The sequence below is a fragment of the Cavia porcellus genome, unplaced genomic scaffold (assembly GCF_034190915.1).
Source record: "Cavia porcellus strain 051 isolate PalLab524CR breed Dunkin Hartley unplaced genomic scaffold, mCavPor4.1 scaffold_21, whole genome shotgun sequence".
Taxonomy (NCBI): Eukaryota; Metazoa; Chordata; class Mammalia; order Rodentia; family Caviidae; genus Cavia; species Cavia porcellus.
Window position 1 is genome coordinate 50,095,496 of NW_026947504.1, and position 18,871 is coordinate 50,114,366.

General features: G+C 36.2%; 1 protein-coding gene across 2 annotated transcripts in view; it reads left to right on the forward strand.

The window, feature by feature from the left end:
* Diaph3 (diaphanous related formin 3) overlaps positions 1-18,871 on the forward strand; it is a 462,609-nt gene that overhangs the window by 112,273 nt on the left and 331,465 nt on the right. For both annotated transcript variants that reach the window (XM_063232700.1, XM_063232701.1), the window contains 2 exons: positions 15,046-15,120; positions 15,203-15,272. In XM_063232700.1, the coding sequence (XP_063088770.1) occupies positions 15,046-15,120; positions 15,203-15,272 (145 nt within the window). The remainder of the gene's footprint in view (positions 1-15,045; positions 15,121-15,202; positions 15,273-18,871) is intronic.

Genomic DNA, 18,871 nt, shown 5'->3' on the forward strand with positions numbered 1-18,871 from the left:
TGATGTGACTGGTATTGGGCAGGACCAACAAATGTTTTGTTTGGGAACAGCTGATAGAAGGCTTGAAATGTGAACATAGTTTTTCCCCATATATTGGTTGTCAAATTAGTATATAAGATGAATAATTTAGTTAACTCTCATGAATTAATGATATTTGATTTGATATTAAGAAAGATTGCTAATACTACTAAAATTACTGAGTCTTTTTCTACAATATTTATTAGGGAAGTTAAATTTTGATTACAACATAGTAGTAGGTGTTATTTTAAATTGTATTCTTATTTTCATTTGTAGGTCAAACACTCATTTCTTATACATTGTTTTTCACTATTGCTATTAATCTTGTTTTCATTTTATTTTGAATATTTCTGTAGATATTTTATGCTTTTATGTGATAACTAAAAGTGACGGGAATACTTTATAAAATTTGCTACTTTATTATCTAATGTGACACGTGGAATGAAGTGGTTATTTTTAAATATCTAATTTCTTCAAAAAGTCAATTCTAAGGAAAAATATGTACTGACAATTGGATTTTGAAACTTGATGCTTTTTACTGTTAGAGCGTCCTTCAGTTTCTGACTTCCCAGTCTGCCTCTGTAGTTTAATCTGGTTTGGTGACTAGGCCAGTGAATGGCATGTGGTTATGTTTCCTTTGCCCTGCAGGACCTACCATAATCGCTTTGTGCTTCCTCCTAGAAGCATTCATTTTTAAGTATTTAGTCACCTTGCTAAGGTAGGTGAAAAAGAAAGCTTAAAATAAGCTATAATTATATTCAGCAATGGTGATGTATTACACTGACAGAGGAATGTAAATTGGCTCTGGATATTATTCAGTATTAAAGCTGACCTTCTGAATTTAAGGGGTGAAATGTGTTAGTTTGTCACATGTGTTCAATGATGTATTTTCCCCCCTTTTTAAGAAGCATCTTATGTTGATTTTTAGCAAAATGTTTGTTTCCCTAGGCATTATGTAAGATTGTTTTTTTGCATAATTAAAAATAAATAATTTTCTTGTTATGAAGATACGAATTTATTATAAGAAGGTAACTGTGATAATATACAAAAGTGAAATCAACGAAAATGTGTAATGCCAACTTAGACACTGTAATTTTGCATGAGGCAGGAAAGTGAGAGGACATCGGTCCACAAAGAGGTCTTCATGTCTAATGCTTTTGGCTGGTTATTTGAAAGCATTGGTTAAAGGATAAAATCATAAAATAAAAACATTTTAAAAATTCAAAGCAAAATCCTTCTTGCCAGGACATTTTATGGAACCCCACACCTTTCCTTGGAGCAGGCAATGGCTGATTGCCTAAGCCACACACACATTATGCATTGTCTCCTGCTGTTCATGTTTTAAGCTGGAACAGGATCTTGGGGCTCTCACGAAGTAGGAAAATTATTCACTCTTTTTTAAAAGTAGATCTGATGCTATCTTTCATAATTTACAGTTAATGCCCACATCTATTTCTTTAGCAGTTAAAAAATAAATTTTTTCTTGAGTTTTCCCAAAATATTAGGGTTAATGGAGAAATTACAGCCATTTTCTCAAAAATATTACCTGTTTATGTGACTTATTATTACTAAGTAGTGAATACAGTTGTCCAAAATAGACTTGGAAATAGACCTCACTAATATGTGATAGGAGCAGAAGCATGTGGGTGTATTAGTGAGTAGAAGATTAGCCTTGACAGTTCACGGTACCAAAACATCAGAGTAAGTTTCACACTCAGAATGGAGTCAACAGAAGGTAACTGACTGACCTGACTAGTTAGAGGATGATTAAGAATGTGTGTTTATAGCTATATAGATCTATACATATTTCCCTTATGTCTTAGTTGCTTTCCTCACTGTGGGATGCAATACTCGACATCCACAAATTGGAGGAGGAAAGGTTTCGTTTGGCTCATGGTTTATAGAGCTTTCAGTCCGTAGACATCTGACTCCAAGACAGCCTAGTGTGGCAGCAGGGCACGGCAAAAGGGAGCCATTGGTGGCAGGGCACACGGGCAGATGAGGCAGGAGTCCGGGAGGGAGGTAATAAGCTCTTCCAGGCCCGCGACTGCCTCTTCAGACAAAACCTCACCTTCTAATTTTTCCCATCGCCTATTTTCTTTATTTTTCTTGTTTTATCACCAGTTTTTAATGCTTTTACAATCAGGTCTTTGTTTTTACTGACTTGCTGACAAATCTTATTTGAGTTCATTTCTTTGCAGTTCCTTTTGTTCCTTATTGTATGTGACCTAATTTAGCTGTTGACCTTTGATTCTCCAGTTTAAGCTTTCTCTTGCATTACAATTTGTTTTAAAGATCAGACTTACATTACTTCTCAACTGTGTGCCGCCACTGCCATTTTCTGCTTTGTCTATTCTCTCACTTAACAGCGGACAGTTGAGACTCTCACTTTTGGAAAGATGGAGCATCCTTTTCTCTTTGTCCTGCTAAAGATAACTAAAAAAGTTGGGCATTTTGTTTAAAACAAATATAAAAAGGCTTACGTAAACCTAGGAAATTTACAATCTCAGGAACAACAGGTGTTGAGTTTGCTGGGTCTGCGTGTGTGTGTGCATGTGTGCACGTGTGTGTGAACCTATGATCTCCAGATTTGGAGTGAAGTCAAATTTAGAAATGTCAGAAGGCGCAAACCAAAACATCCTAACTAATCCCAAATGGGCAGCCAGCAGGACAGAAAACTCTGATGTGACCTGTCTTGCCAAACACCACGGAAAAAACCTGCCACCCTGTCGCCACCCACACTATCAAAATTCAAGACGAAGTCAGATCCTCTCTAAACAGAATAGTAGTGGTTCCAGAAGAGGCCTCTACAGTCAGCAGCTTCACTACCGGCTTGTGATAACAATGGCCCCATTCTTGAGCCCATGAAAAGTGGGGCATTTCCACTTCTTCCCACTAGAGACAGATCTGTGGGAGCCTAGTAGGAAGCCCAAATTCCCACCCAGGTTACCCAGGAACAAGTGTAGTCAGGGAGTTCCTGATTCTCACTTGCAAAAACAACTCTGGGGCAGGGCCAGTGGCAAAGGTAATCAGATCTGGAAGACTTAGGAAGTGAAATGTCTGTGAAGAAGAGGGAAAGGAAAAGCTGGATTAGTAGCCTGAGAGGAAGCAAAATTGAGGGAGTTTTAGGCAAGCAGGTGAGTATATAGTTGATTTGTGGGAAGAGAATCGACAGAAAGAAAGCAGTTGTAGGTAAAAGAAATAAGTGCTGGGATTGGACTGAAATTTGCAGGTAGAATTTTAAGAATAATAAAGCACACATATTTATCTGGACAGGGAGGTCAAGTCTGGATAGAACAAAATGGTCTTGTAAGGAGGGTAGGAGGGTCAGTTCTTAGTGCCTGGCTTCAATCTCCTTACAGCAGGGACAGGTGCAGTCATGTGTGACTTAAAAAACTGATGGTTTTGATCAGACATGGAAAGAAATGAAATATGAGTAAAAAGACTGGAAAGTGACCTTAAAGACCCATTTAAAATTGGAAAATCTGAGCTAATAATCCTACAGAACAGTGGTTCTTAACTTTGTGTTTAGTGCAAGAACCCTGTTTGTAAAAAACAGATTATGCAGTCTTCTTTGTTCCTTCATGTCTGAAAGATGAAGCAGAGTTGTTCCATTTGGGAAAGCCTAGTGGGCTTAGAGAAGCCCAAAGTGGATAGCCCTGCAAACGCTGAGAGCTGTGAAGGATGCAGGGTAGACTTGTGAGGAGTGTGCAGATGGCACGGTTGAATGTGCAGAAAAACACAGAGTCAAGAACTCTGATGTCAGCTGCTCCTTGGCTACAGATTGGTCAGAAGAGGTAAGATCCAGTAAATAACACAAAAATGACCCCAAAGTTAAGGCCAAACTGTGGAGCAAGTAAATACCAAAGTTTAAGAAACCAGATTTCACACATGAATACATCCAAAGAAAGAAGCAGCACCTTAGTTTGAGGGAGTTCATCTAAATCAGTGCCTCCTAGCAAAAGAAAGGTGAACAGAAGCAGTTGAAGACATGAGACAACCATGGCCCTGGTCCTGTTTTAATGTTCTGAGTATGGATAACTTTGTTGTGTGTCCGTCTGTCTGTCTCTCTCTTACGTGTGTAATGTGAGGAGGAATAGTGGGACTAGAGATTTTCAATCTTAGATTTGGAAAATGAGCTACTCTTTCTATGAAAAATTAGTACTGCAAGACAGAAAATGAGCAAAAATATAGGAGAGTTTATGCAGAATGATGTAATAGACACACTACACTCAACCTAACAGCAACAGGATATTGATTTCCTTTTCATATACTCATATCAAGATTAAGTGTATCTGGTGTCAAAAAGCAAAATTCAGCACTTCAACATACTTGAGTATGTTTTCTCACCAGAAAGACTCAGATAGGAAATTAGTAAGAGAAAGATTTCGGTCATATCTTTAAACACCTGAAAGCTAAGCAGACTTCTAAGTAATCTATGAGTCGAGGATGTTTCAAGAAAATAAAATAATGCACTGATGAAAACACAAAATTTAAAAAATTTGTGGGACGTATCTAAAGCAGCACTCAAGGGAAATTTATAGCATTAAACACATTAGAAAGAAGGAAAATGCTCAAATCAGTAATTTTTGCTACCACCTCAGGAATCTTGTTGGGCAGATGAGGAGAGCAAAGTGAATACAAAGAAAGGAGAAGAACAGAAATAATGAAGCTAGGAGTATAAAATAATTAATTTTTTTTTATTGGTACCGGGGATCGAACTCATGACCATGCGCTTACAAGGCAGGCGCTTATGCTGCTGAGCTGAATCCCCAGCCCCGAAAATAATTAAATTTAAAACAAGCAATAGAAGAAATGTCGAAAGCAGTTGGCTGTTTAAAGTGATGAATATAACATTTCCAAACTTGAAATAATGGTTAGAAAAATAGAAAAGCAGCCAGTATTAAAGATTAAATGGGATATTACAGACCCTGAAAAAGTGAGAAACCATGGTTGGGCCATGGTTTAAGTGGTCCTACAGAGGTCTCACATGGTGATAGCTTGGTCCTTAGTATGGTGATGTTGGCAGGTGGTGTGAAACCTTTAATATGCAAGGGTCAGTGCAAGGTTAATTGACCCTTGGGAAATTATCCTTCGAGCAAGGGAATGGAGTAATTGTAATGTTCTAGTTGGTTACTGGAGAGTAAATTGATAATGAAGAATTAAGCTGGTTCCTCCCTTCTCTCTGGCTTCCTGTCTTGCCATATGATCTCTCTATGTTGTGTGTCACATAACGTGTCTCATTTTAATGCCATTTGCCAGTGGGCCCTAAACATATGCCACAACAGCTGAAATATCAGGCTGTTCAATATTGGACTTTCAGACTCCAAACTGTGAGGCAAATGAACCTCTTTTCTTTGTAATGAACCCAGCCTCAGGTATTTAAAGTAATAAATGATCACAGCTATGATCATTTATTTTACATACACAAGTTAGACAATTTAGTTGAAACGTATCAATTTTTAAAAACTATGAGCTACTACAGGAACTCGAAAGTTTAGATGACCCTATGCCTATTGAGGAAATTAAATTCCTAATTTGAAAATCCCCCACAATATCTTTATATAGATGTTATCACTGGAGAAGTTTTGCATACATTTAAAGGTGAATGAATACCTGTTGTATAAAGTCTTTCTCAGGAAGGAGGAAGAGCAGGGAACAAGCCACACTTTATTTTATGAATTTGGTATTACTAGATAGTTAAACTAGACTAAGATAGTGCCAAAATAAAACAATGAAGGAAACTCCAGACAGATTTATAGACCATTTCCAACCTGAGTAGAGACACAAAAATCTTTATTTAATGCACTATTACTGGACAAGCCACAGAAAAAGAATCATGTGAATGGCTGTAGATTGTACAACAAAATTCAGTACCCATTATGATTAAAAATTCACAAAAAATAGGAGTGGGGAGTGTTCTGAGTTTAACATGCCCACAAAAACATGTTTAAGATCTAATCTCCTACCTGTGCCTGTCTTGGAAGTAGGGTCATTATGGTGTAATTAGTGAAGATGTGGTCATAAGAGAGTACTGTGTGCTCTTGATTAAATTTTATGAGAAAGTGACACCAGGTCCCACGTGGTGTCTGGAGCATAGGAACACTATGGATTGACATTTTCACCAGAAGCTGGGAAGCAGCCTCAGGGGAAACACAAACCTAATGACTTCTACATGTTCGATATGTAACCTTTGGAAATAGAAGTGACTATTTGTTGGTTTAAATCACTCACGTTTTGTGGTACTTTGGTATGGCAGCCTTAGGAAAGTGATACATTCAAGAGAGGAAATTTCTCAATTTATAGAAATTAACAGAAGGCCTACAGGTAGTATTTATGTACAATGATGAAGAATTAGTTCTTTCCCTCTAAGACTGAGAAAAAAACCCAAGGATGTCTGTTGTTACTACCATTTTTCAACACAGCTAACAATTTTAGCCAAATTTGAAGCAAGAAAAGTATTTAAAATCATGTAAATCACAAAGGAGGAGAGAAACAGTCCGTATTTATAGATCACCTAATTGTTTACATGAAGAATTTGAAGCAGTTTTTAGAGAAGTCTTAGAACTTATCAGAGCTCAACAAAGTTACCAAATTCAAGATAAACACACAAAAATCATTTTATATCTACTGACTAGCCATGAGTTTGTGGAAAATAAACCTAAAAATATAGCATTGTTTATAATTGCTCAAAAATACTCAGCTCTACATACAGGACTTTTATAGTGGTAGCTACAAGATTATAATTAAGAAATAAAAGAGGATCTTCCAAGTAAGAGCTACCCCGTGTTTATGAATAGAATGATTCAGTTCCATTTGTTTATTAAGTTTGTGAACAGCACCCAATTCCTTGCAGTTCCTTTTTTGACTCTCTGACCCCTTTCCCCCATTTTCAAATCAGTACAAGTCCGTTGAGTCCCACTCATATTTTCAATCTAACATTTCTCTACAATTTGTATTTTTATTTTAAAGAGGAAAAAACCCAAGCAAAATAAAACAATAAAATCAATCAAAATAAACCAGAATAAGTGATGCAGACTTCCAAGCCTTTTGAAATCAACAGTAGTTATCACAGTGCCTTTGTTGTCTTGAAAATAGCTGCAGATACCACCTTTGGACGTATTAAAAATCTAACAATAAGAATAGAAGCAATAAAAACAAAACAATCAATGCAATAAAGAACCTCAGAACAAGCCAGTAGTGAATACAGAATGGCTTCCATAACATGTCTTGCTATCTTTGAAATAGCTGCTCATGCCATCAGAGTTAACATAAACAAAACAAAGAGAATAAACCCCAACCCAAAAGAAAAAGCAATGAAAATGACAGGGTTTCTGGAGTGGGGGGAATCTCCTCCCTGTAGGTTATGGTTATCTCTCTCCACAGACCTCAAACAGCGCTGACTCACAGAGAGAGGCTTGGGTCTGACTCTGCAAGTGGGCAGCAGCCCGTGCTTTGCCCTGGAATCTGGACGGGGATCCGGCAGGGAATTATTCTACCTGCTGCTCCTGCCTCATTCTTTGATGACTTCCTGTTACCCATGGCATTGTGACATTGTTAACAACCAGCCCTTTCCTACATGTTTGGTTTATTTCAGATATAGCTTCCTGTTGCGTTTAGCGCAGTCAGTATCTTTTATGGTTCATTTATGTGTGTATTCCCTCCTGTACAGAAATCTCTCTTCTTTTCTTGACTTCACCATCAAGACTCTGGTCAGGCATCTCCTGCTTTGAAGTTCCCTGGAGAGATCCATCCTGTACTTGCTGTTCCCATACTGCCTTGATTATAGCCTCTGCTACCTGATGGGAATAATTTGATTGAACATTTGTTTCAGGCATTACTCTGTTATCCTTTCAAGGGCAGAGGACATACTTTATTCATTTTATTCTTATACCTAATGCAGCGCTCCGGTTTTAGTAGTAATGAAGCATCGCCCTTTTGGTAGCATTCAGTTCCTACAGTGTGATGCAGGTTAAAGACCCAGATCCCTCCTCCTTTGGTATGGATAGACACCAGTTCAGAAGCCAGGATGGGCCTTTCTAGCATGAGGGTTGAAACAGGCTCAGTTGTGCCGCAATGATGGTATCACCTTGTATCTTTTTTTACTTGTATGAAGGGCACAACCCTAAGGATCAGAACACCTAATGCTCTTGCAAAATGACCACATCCTCTCTGCATATCCCTTTCATTGTACATAACAATTGAGGGGATTCGGTTTCCTTCTAAACTGTTTATTGAGTGCTTTATCTGTCCCAGTGCTAGATTAATAAAAATTGATTCCTGTTCTCAAGAATTTGCATTAAGTAAGATTGACCTTTTCATCTGGTAGGTTTCTTCCAGTTCTGATAAACCTATGATGCATTTGTCACACGGGAGTAATAATTTTAAACAAAATAAAACAAAAGTAATAACTTTGACTTCACATTGCACCTTTTTAGCCAGGAGGTAAATCTGAGATAGGACTGTTGACTCTATTGCTCACTGAAGTGGTTGGCTATATTTGCTTTTTAAAACCAACAAAATGTCAAAAACCACTTTACACACTTTTGATTTCATCCTCTTTCTCTGGAAGCAATAACTGAATTTCAAAGCCTAAGCTGTTTTTGAACATTTTGAACATTTAAAGGTGGTTTGAGCAGTGTAATTCTTGAAACCTGCTCTTCATTTCCCTCTTGCTATTTGCATTTCTTTCTGTTTATAAAATTTCTGATACCTGTTTGTCTCTTTTTTCCTACATTGTGACTCCAAACAGGAAGTCACTTAGCTATCACTTTGATATCACTTGTATCTAAGTGTTCATATACTAAGATGGCTTATTAAAGCAATTAAAAATAGAGTTTATATCTTCTGTTACAGAATTTTAAAAGATGTTTGTGTTAAGTTCACATTTAGCATAATTTTTTTTTGCTCTTTGAAACCAATTTTTTCTAATACAAATGTCATACTGATTTTTTGTTATTTCTGTTCATGGGGAAGAAACATTTACACACTGCTTATTCATTCATGAATGCACTTAGTAGTTAAACCACATAATGCCTGATGGCATGATGCTGACAGTCACTGAACACAGAGTGGAGATTTTGTTTCCTGAAGATAGATCATTTATAGATGACTTGATAATGTTTTCCCAGGTTGTTTCGCCCAGCGATGATGAGAAATTTTTCACTTTGTAGAAAGCTGTGGATTTTAATAAACCTTTGTCAAGACTGCAGACCTGCTTACTCAGTATCACTTTTATCTTGACCATCTTTATCCAGAAATAAGGAGTGATGTTTGTACCCCGTCCTTAAAGACAGTATTGCTGTAAGCAGTCGGAGTGGAAATTAAACACCTGAGGGGTCGGGATGGTGAATGAGAAATCGTTTTTCTTTTTTTTTTTTTTTTAGCAGTACCAGGGATCGAACTCACAACCTCGCGCTTGCCAGGCAGGCACTTATGCCACTGAACTAAATCCCCAGCCCCTGAGAAATTGTTAATACAACAATATTTTGACTTTGGAATTTTTTGAAAAAACTGGGATAATTTTTATGCATATTTAATTTGTTTTAGTATTGCTTTTTCAATTAATAATCAGTTTTATTTTTATGTTTAAACATGTTGTTCCATTAGTTATTAGCAGGCTGTTTTCTCTCCCTGTATCTTGTCTCATTATTTTTGATGTTTTTAAGCATACTGTAAGGTACTGCTTACTCTGTGACTTTGTGATGTTGTCGAGAAATAAATTTCCACCGTGAAGATTGTAATGCAGAGTGATTTGGTAGAATGGGTCCTTACATGCAGCCTTAATGTGTCTTGTTTTATTCAGAATTAGTTTTTATGTAATATACATGAGTGAGTATAAATTGTATTTTAATGATTCATGTTCTGCAGTTTACAAGAGAGTATCTAGTGAGTCTAGATATAGTTGATTTGAGACCTTCTGTGGGTCCCATTATTCCTGTTACACTTATTATGCTAGGAGTGATATATTTTAAGTAGCTAAATTGTATTATTAATTACTCAGATCAGAGAACTTACTGATTTACATGGATTGGTATGCCTCCTAAATTCTATAATGTGTCAGAAAATAAACACATTAAGTGCAACAAAGACTTTTGTTATATTAACATAATTTAAAATTCCTTTATATATTTTGGTATAAGACATTTTTGTGATATAACTTTATTCTGTAGTTGATTAAAGATGACAGAAGTATAAAAAACTCTCAATGATTTATATTAGCTTAGAATGTCTATATGGATATACTTTACAATACAGAGATGGTTGAAAATTCACTTGAAATAAAATTTTGAATGCCTACTGGGAAGTACTAGCATAAGAGGACCTGATGAACACGGACTCTTCATGCATCTCAATACCAGCCGAGGAATGCTCTCAAATTACTCCTTACATGTTTGATTTCAGGCTTCCCTGCTGCATGTGAAATAAGAATAAACACAGAATAGGATGTCAGCAAGGCAAACAGTTAAGCGGATACTGTAGGGATTTTTGTGAAGCATGAAAGCAAGATTTGAAATGCCTACAGGTGATCTGTCTGTTGCTGATAGAGGACAGTAAACTCTTCACTTTTGAAGTAGCGCCTTAGTTTGAAAACAGCAACTTCTACATTGTGATTTTCCTCATCTTTACCATAATAGCCAAGTCTCTTGTAGAGAGTATCTTTTCTGTTTTTGTGCATTCTTGACTTAGATATTCCAGAGCTTTTACTGTATAAAGAAGAGAGAGTAAAGTAGTCTTACAAATAGCTTGTCAATCTCAATGGGAAGAAAATTCCTCCAAAGATATTTTCCTTTCTTTTTTCTCACATCATCAATTTTAGCCAAGTTGTGCTTACAGAATGTGCGAGTGAGATTCATTGTATTGTATTGTATCGTATGTATTATTTATTTTTAAATTTTATTAGTATATTTTTGATTGCATTTATTGTAGGGAACTGGTACATGTACATAATACATCTCAATTCTTTATTTTCACCCCCTCTCCACCCCTCTCTTAGTTTGTGAGCATCAGTTTCATTTTAAACAATGTGTTTTTTAAACTTTTTTTTCACTGAGAATTTAAAAACTATATAATGGAGTACTGTGTGCCACTGAGATATATACATTGTATAACGTTTAAATATGGTTAAACATGTCATTCTTCTGCAGTATTTACCATTTCTTTTTGGTAAAAGTATTCACAGCCCTTTCTTCTGGCTTTTTGTTTTTTTTTGTACTGGATATCATACTCACGACCCGTCGCTTGCCAGGCAGGTGCTTACGCTCCTGAGCTAAATCCCCAGCCCTCTCCTGGCTTTTGGAGATCTGTGGTATATAACTGTTGTCTGTAATTACCCAGCTATCTAGTTGTGATTTAGTGCCCTTTATCCATTCTTCCCTCCTTCCACCTGTTCTTGGCAATCACTAGTAAACCCCAGTCTACTGGCAACTTTTATGAGCTCAAGTTTTCTAAATTTCACACATGAGATCACTTGATAGTTGTCTCTGTGTGCCAGGCTTATCTCACTTAACGTAGTGATCTTTGGGTCTGCCCATGTTGGCTTTAATGCCAGGACACTTAGGTTTCCATTTCTTACTATTTTGAATAGGCTGCACATGAGTGTGCAGCTGTCTCTTCAACTTAATGATTTTGTTTCCTTTGGATGTGTACCGTGTGTGTGTGTGTGTGTGTGTGTGTGTGTGTGTGTGTGTGTGTGTGTGCTGTTCCTGGATCATATAGTAGTTCTGATTTTTAATTTTTGGGGAGCCACCATACTGTTTTCCGTAATGGTTATCCTAGTTACTGACCCTGTGAGCAGTGTCTAATGTTCTTTTGTCTCTATGTCCTCTACATCCTTGTCATCACTTCCTGTCTTTTATCTTTTTAATGTTTTGTCATGATACTGTAGCTTGACCCCTGACCTTCACTCCGTGCTGCATCCCCAACCTTTTTGTTTTGAGACAGGATCTCATAAGTTGCTAAATTGCCCAGGCTGGGCTTGAACTTGTGACTCTTTTGCTTCAGCGGGATTACAGGTGTGTGCCACCACGTCCCATTTCTTTAGTCTGATAGTAGCCATTCTTACTGGCGTGAGGTGATATCTTACTGTGATTTTGACTTGTGTTTCCCTCATGATTAGTGATGCTGAACATTTTTCCTATACCTATTGGTTATTTGTATGTCTTCTTTTTAGAACTGTGCTCAAGTCTCTATTCAAGTCTGTTGCCTGATGTTTAGTTGGTCATATTTTGCTATTGAGTTTGCAGAGTTCCAGGTATATCCTGGATATTACTCCTTGCCAGATGTATAGTTTTCAAATACTTTGTTTCATTTGTTAGATTATCTCATGCTGTGATAATTCTTTCTTTACTGTGCAGATGCCTTTTAGTTTGTTTTTGCTTTTATTTTTCTGCTTTTGATATGTCATTGAAAGTTCACGCTCATTTCAATATCCTGCAGTATGTCCTCTGTGCTTTTTTTTTAAGTAGCTGCATAGTTCCAGTACTATTTTAAAATCTTTATTCCACTTAGAGTTGATTGTTGCTACTGGTGAGAGGTGGGAGTCCAATTTCATTCTTCTGCATAAGGATACCACATTTCTCCAACACTGTTTATTGAAAAAATTATCCCCTTTTCCATTGTGTGTTGTTAGAAACTTTGCTAAAAATTGGTTCTTGACATGCGGACTTACTTCTAGAATCTCCATTCTTTTTCACTGGTGTATTTGTTTTAAAGTTATTATCACATTATTTTGACTACTCTAGCTTTTCTTATTTTTTTTATCAGCAGTATTATATGTTAAGAAAATGCTATTGAAATGGTATGTGACTTTAATGTTTTTATTCTTTATGATTTTCTCTTGATTTTTTGATGAAATTTTGTCCTTAGTCTTTCTCTTCAAGCACTACACACACATACAAATACATGTTTTCAAAGAAATATGCACATACATGTTCTACTATTTCCTTTTGTTTTCTCTATTTTTTAGAGGCAGATTATAACTTTTTTTAAAAAATGTGCCAAGGTTTCCAAATTTCTACAGATAATACATTTATTTTTACTATGGTAGTTTTTTGGTGCTCACAGTAAACTGTTTCTAGCTTTAATGATGTTCTTGTTACTTATGCACCACAATTGTATCAGCAGCTTTATGAAACAGGTATTGTCAAAATGGAAATGGATGATTTAAAATCAAAATGGATCAAAGCTTTTAACGTTAGAAATGTTTAACCTGGTGGACGACTGAATAAATAAAACTCTTGAAGACATTGATATAGACAAAGATTTCCTGAACAAATCCCCAGTTACACAGGAAATGCAGGAATCAACAAATGGCATCACATTAAATTAAAACACTCCTGCACAGCAAAGGAAACCACGAACAGAGTGAAGCGCCACCTACAGAATGGGAAAAATTTTGACCACTACTTCTCAAACAGAAAACTAGTATCTAGACTGTGGCAAAAACTCAAAAAAATTAAACTTTCCCAAAATTAAAGGCCCAAATAAAAATGGGTATTTGAAATAAATGTAGTTCTTTTCAGATGAAGAAGTGCAAGTGGCCAATAAATACATGTTCAACATCACTGGCCATTCCAGAAAGATAAAGTAAAACAATACTGCGAGTCTGTTTCACTTCAGACAGAATGACTGCTATCAAGAAATCAACAGTAGTAAATGCTGGCGAGGCTGTGGGAAGAAGGAAACCCTTTTCCATTGTTGGCAGGAGTGTAAACTAGTAGACACACTATGGAAATTAGTATGGAAATTCCTCAAAAAACTGAAAGTAGAAATTCCATTTTACCTAGCTGTCCCCCTTGTAGGTAAAGGATCTTCTGAAAAGAGTTAAAGATACCATGTCATAGTGATTATGCATATCCATATTTATAACATTTCAGGTCACAATAGCTAAATCTTGGAAACAGCCTATATGTCTATCAACAGAAAAATAGATAAAGTGTGATATTTACATAAATTGAGTATTATTCTGCCATAAAAAGAATGAACTTGAGTCACTTGTAGGCAAATGGATGGATCTTGAGACCATAATGTTAAGTGAAGCAACTCAAGACTCAGAAGCTTAAATATCATGTGATTTCTCTTATATAAAAACCATTTATCTATCTAGATATATCATCTCTATCTGTATATCACAAAATAGAAGACAGATATAGGAAAATAGGACAAAGATATCGTAACACAGTGTTAAAAGTGTGCTGTACTCACAATTGTCTTTTATATTTCCTGTGTTCTTTGTCTTATTTTTCTGTATTTCAATCTGTATATATGGTAATTACCATTATAAGGTCTTACAAGATAAAAAAAAATGAATCTCACTCTAGAAAAGTAAATGGAGGTGGAGGGAAAGGGAGAAAGATGGGAACAGAAATGTGTATACACATGTACCAACCCCCTACAGGGAGTGTCGTCATTCTGTGCTGCAAACGTATACTAACAAAGTGGATAAATCTAGATTTTTTTTTTTAACACAACTCAGGAAATTCTTAACAGTTCTAGACATTCATTTTAATATATGAAATTCTCTTAAAACATCCCTTTTCATGTTGTTAACTTTTCTCATTAATATTTTGTGTCATTCTGCATTATTTCTCTAAATATCTTCGCTCAACTTGTTTAATTTGTACTCTTTAGAATAGTTCCAAGTCAGGCTTATCCAGTGTCATGCTGGTAAACATGTTTTAGCCAGTTGCATGGTGTATAAAGCTCTACTTGGTCGCTTTCACCAGTTTCTATGTTGCGTACTCGTGTTACCCAGGACAAAATTATGTCTTTGAATATGGAGTTTGGAGAATTTGGACATAGTCAACTCATGCAAGGCAGTGCAAGCTGAACTTAGCGCTCAGTTGGCTTAGCCAGTCTTTATTCCTGTATCTCACTACCAAGATCCATATCATGAGTGATTTTGTATTTGGTCTGTTATGTTGTGGTTGTAATTATGGAATTCCTGCCAGTCTGCGCATTATCCTCATATTTCAAAGTAGGACACTGGCTTAATGTCTAATTGTCTTTTTTCCTTTTCTTTTTTAGCTGGGTGGAAAGTTTTGGACATGAAGGACTTGGATTATTACTAAATATTTTGGAAAAACTGATTAGTGGAAAAATGTAAGTATTGTAAAGAATCAGTTAAGCTACATGTGTATGTTCAATTGTAATTCTAATATTAGTAAATTTTATGTTAATACAGACAAGAAAAAGTTGTAAAGAAGAATCAACACAAAGTCATTCAGTGTCTAAAGGCTTTGATGAATACACAGGTATGTACACTGGTGATTATTAGTATGTGTCATCCCAGCTCTCAAGTGAATTAGTTTTGTAATGTCATTTTTATGTATGTCATGGAAAAAGTATTGAATCAGATTCTACTTTTGAATGAAACCAACTCTTGCAAAGGAGAGACTTGGGATTTAATAGACCCTCTTGTAGTGCTTAACTGTCCATCTATAGATGTATTCTTTCTCCTCCACTTTTCACTGTTCCTCTTCCACTTTTTCTAACCTCTCATTTTGTCCTGTTTCTCTGTTGTAATTTTTAAAAGTACACTATGAATAAACTTCCAAATAATACATAAATTCTATGTAGTGGAGTCCACCTTTGTTCCCGGTTACTCAGGGGATTGGGTTAGATGGATGCTGAGCTTGAGGTCAGCCTTGCCAACATATTTGTCTCGAAATGAAAACAAAAACCTTTCTAAATGAGAATATAGAATACATTAGATATAGTCTGCAGTTACCAAACTATTAATTTGAAAATATTTGTTCTTATAATTTATTTAAGAATTTGAAATCTATAATAAAATTAATGTAAATTGTCATAGCAGGGTTCCAGAGTTGGAACAATAATTTCTAATACAAGAAATATTGAGACAAGAATAATGTATAAAATTTATAGGATTTCATATTTTTCATATTTAAAGAGCATACATCAAAAAGGAGAAATCCTTTAGCTCTTTACTGAAGTTGTATTTGTCTCACTGTTTCTTTTTCTTTTTTCTCATGTACTGTTAATTGCTGAAATTAGCAATATCTTCTTCCTCTTTGTTTCTAAATTGAGCATATATAACTATTGAGGTGTGAAGTAATGATCAATATTTTAATTGTTCTTGAACATCAGGGGAAGTAATTTTATCTGTGATGATACAATGAACTTTGTCTGTGTACTTCTGATTTATTTTAATGTTGAATATTTCTCCTTATTGTATTAAACTTCAGGACTGTGTACTTAAGTGCTAGTGTATAAATTGCTGTTTATTTCTTTTTAGTAAGTATAGCAAATATTTATGTTTTCTAAATAATTCTGTTACTGAATTATTGATGTACTGTAGTTTAAAACATTTTCTGTAGCTAAGTAGTCTATTTTTTACCAATGAAATATTTTTCTTTCCTTATCCTTTCAAATTACATACCAAGATTTTCAAGTAAAATATCTGATATAAAATCACATGTTCTTTCCATTCTGATTTCATTATTCTTTAAGAATTACATTTTAGACATATTAGCTAGGTTTTTTTGTATCATTCAAGAGTAATAAATAATAAAAATAATCAGAAACTCCTGATAAGGAAGAGATCTTTTCTCTTGCATTCATAGAATTCTTCAGGACAATCTTTCTAAGTGAGAATATAAAAATTGGAAATTTCATTAAGGAAAGGGGAAGGGAAGGAGAAGAGTAGAGGAGGACCACAGAGACGTGTGGATTGTAATTTGAACTTATTAAGTATACCCTGGTTAAGGTGAATACCATGGTGTATAAGTTACTTTCCTTTTGCTATGACAAAGTGCCCCAAACCTGCAACTTAAAGAAGTTTATTATGGCTCACAATTTTAGTGGGTTTAGTCCATGGTTGACTTGTTCCAAGGCAAAAACAGGATGGTGGAATGGCCTGGTAGAAGACAGTTGCTTAATCCATGATGGTCAGGAAGCAGAGAGCACAGGGAGGAGAGGAAACGGTGAGGAGAGAGGAGACTGGGAGGAGAGTGAGAGAGGAAGAGGTCTCTACTGAAGGTTTAGCTTAACTCTCATAGTTTTATGCATCGAAATGTGAGGGACTCCTTGCAGGGTCTGTGACTCAGTCACACATTTTTGCCTGTCCTCTTAAACTTTCTTCTAAAATCTGGATGGAAGCCTTGGTGACCTCAAAACTCTTGCAGTTTGCATGCTTAGAAAGCCAACACCACATGGGTTATTCCAAGGTTTGCCACCAGTTTAACCAGTATCCAAACTCCTTTGCACCACTGTTGCAGTGGCCTCCAAGTGCCTGAATGGCTAAAATCAGAAATACATTTCCTTAGGGTCTCCCAAGTGAGCAAAGTGCTCTGGGTGCTTTATTTTTAAAGTCTCTTAAAAGAGCTTACTCTTTTGCACTCTTAAACTTTTTTTTTTTTTTTTTTTTTGTCTTTTTTTTTTTCCTTTTTATCAGTACCAGGGATCGAACTCATGACTCCCTGCTTTCAAGGCAGGCGCTTATGCCGCTGAGCTAAATCCCCAGCCCCCACTCTTAAACTTTTGATGAGTGGAGTTTGGCCAGTTCCTAATATCTCTTCAAAGAATCTTTCCTGCTGTTCAGGTGCAAAGTACTTAACTATTTGTTCTAAAATTTTCAGCAACCATACTTTTTGTGGCCCCAAATTTATACCATGTTCTACAATTTCTCACATCTTTTGGTTTTGCATTTTGTTCCTTATTCTTACTGTAAATCTGACTGGAATCAACCACCAGTACCCATGCCACAGCTTTAACATTAAGCTGCTTTGAAATTTCCTTTGCCAGATTAATTTGTTTTTCCTCTTTAAATTTAGGCTTCCACGATGTCTTAGAACATTGGGAGACTGTACATAAATTTGTTGTCAAAATGTAATACACACGAGTTCCCCTTCAGTTTCTAATAGAACCCTCATTCCCAACTGAAACCTCATGAGTCTAGCTTTTAAAAACTGTTTACATTTCTGTCGATATTCTGGATTTCTAATCTTTAATCTCCCAACAGGATCTATCAGTTTCTGCCTACAACATTCTAAAATCCTTCAAGTTGCACCTCTGAATCTTTCTAAAATTCTCCTAGATAATAGTTGAGTAGGCGTCTGAAGACATGGTACCATACAATCAAGCAATGACTCTACCGTAGACACCAGTTTCCTGTGTTACTTTCTTGTCACTGGGACAGAGTACCCACTGCCTGCACCTTAAACGGGGAAGTTTATTTTGTCTCATGGTTAGTGTCCACGGTCAGCTGGATCCAGTGCACAAATGGCAAGTGAAAGGGCTGGCAGGGAAAAGTTACTGCATTCATGGTAGCGAGATAACAGAGAGGGGCAGGAGGTCAGAGCGAGTGGAGATCGGGGATGGAGAAGAGAGGGAAGAGAAAGAGGAGAAGGAGAAGAAAAAGCGAGGTGCAAAGGGGTAAGAGAAAGGGAGAGACTGGAGAGGAGGAGAGAAAGAAGCGGGGGGGAAGGAAGAGAAAAGAAAGCACCTTTAAAAGCATGGCAGTAATGCTCTGTCCCTTCTGATTGGACCCTACTCCTAAATGTGTATACAACTGTGAACTCATCAGTGGATCACTCCACTGATGAACACAGAGCCCCCATAACCCAGTCACCGTCCTACATTCCTACCTCTGAACGTTAACAGAGGGGAGCCATAACATAAATAGATAATAATATTCCTACCTTGTTTGACACTGAATTTGAGGAAGAATAGACTTTATGTTCTTATCTAGCTTATTGTTTTATAATAGACTTACTGATTATAGTTTGTGTAACTGCAAAATATTGGCTTTTTATTTGATACTGTCACCCATCCTGATGATACTGTTCCCCATTCTAGGTTTTAGGATCAGTAATATCTGAATTCTAAGCTT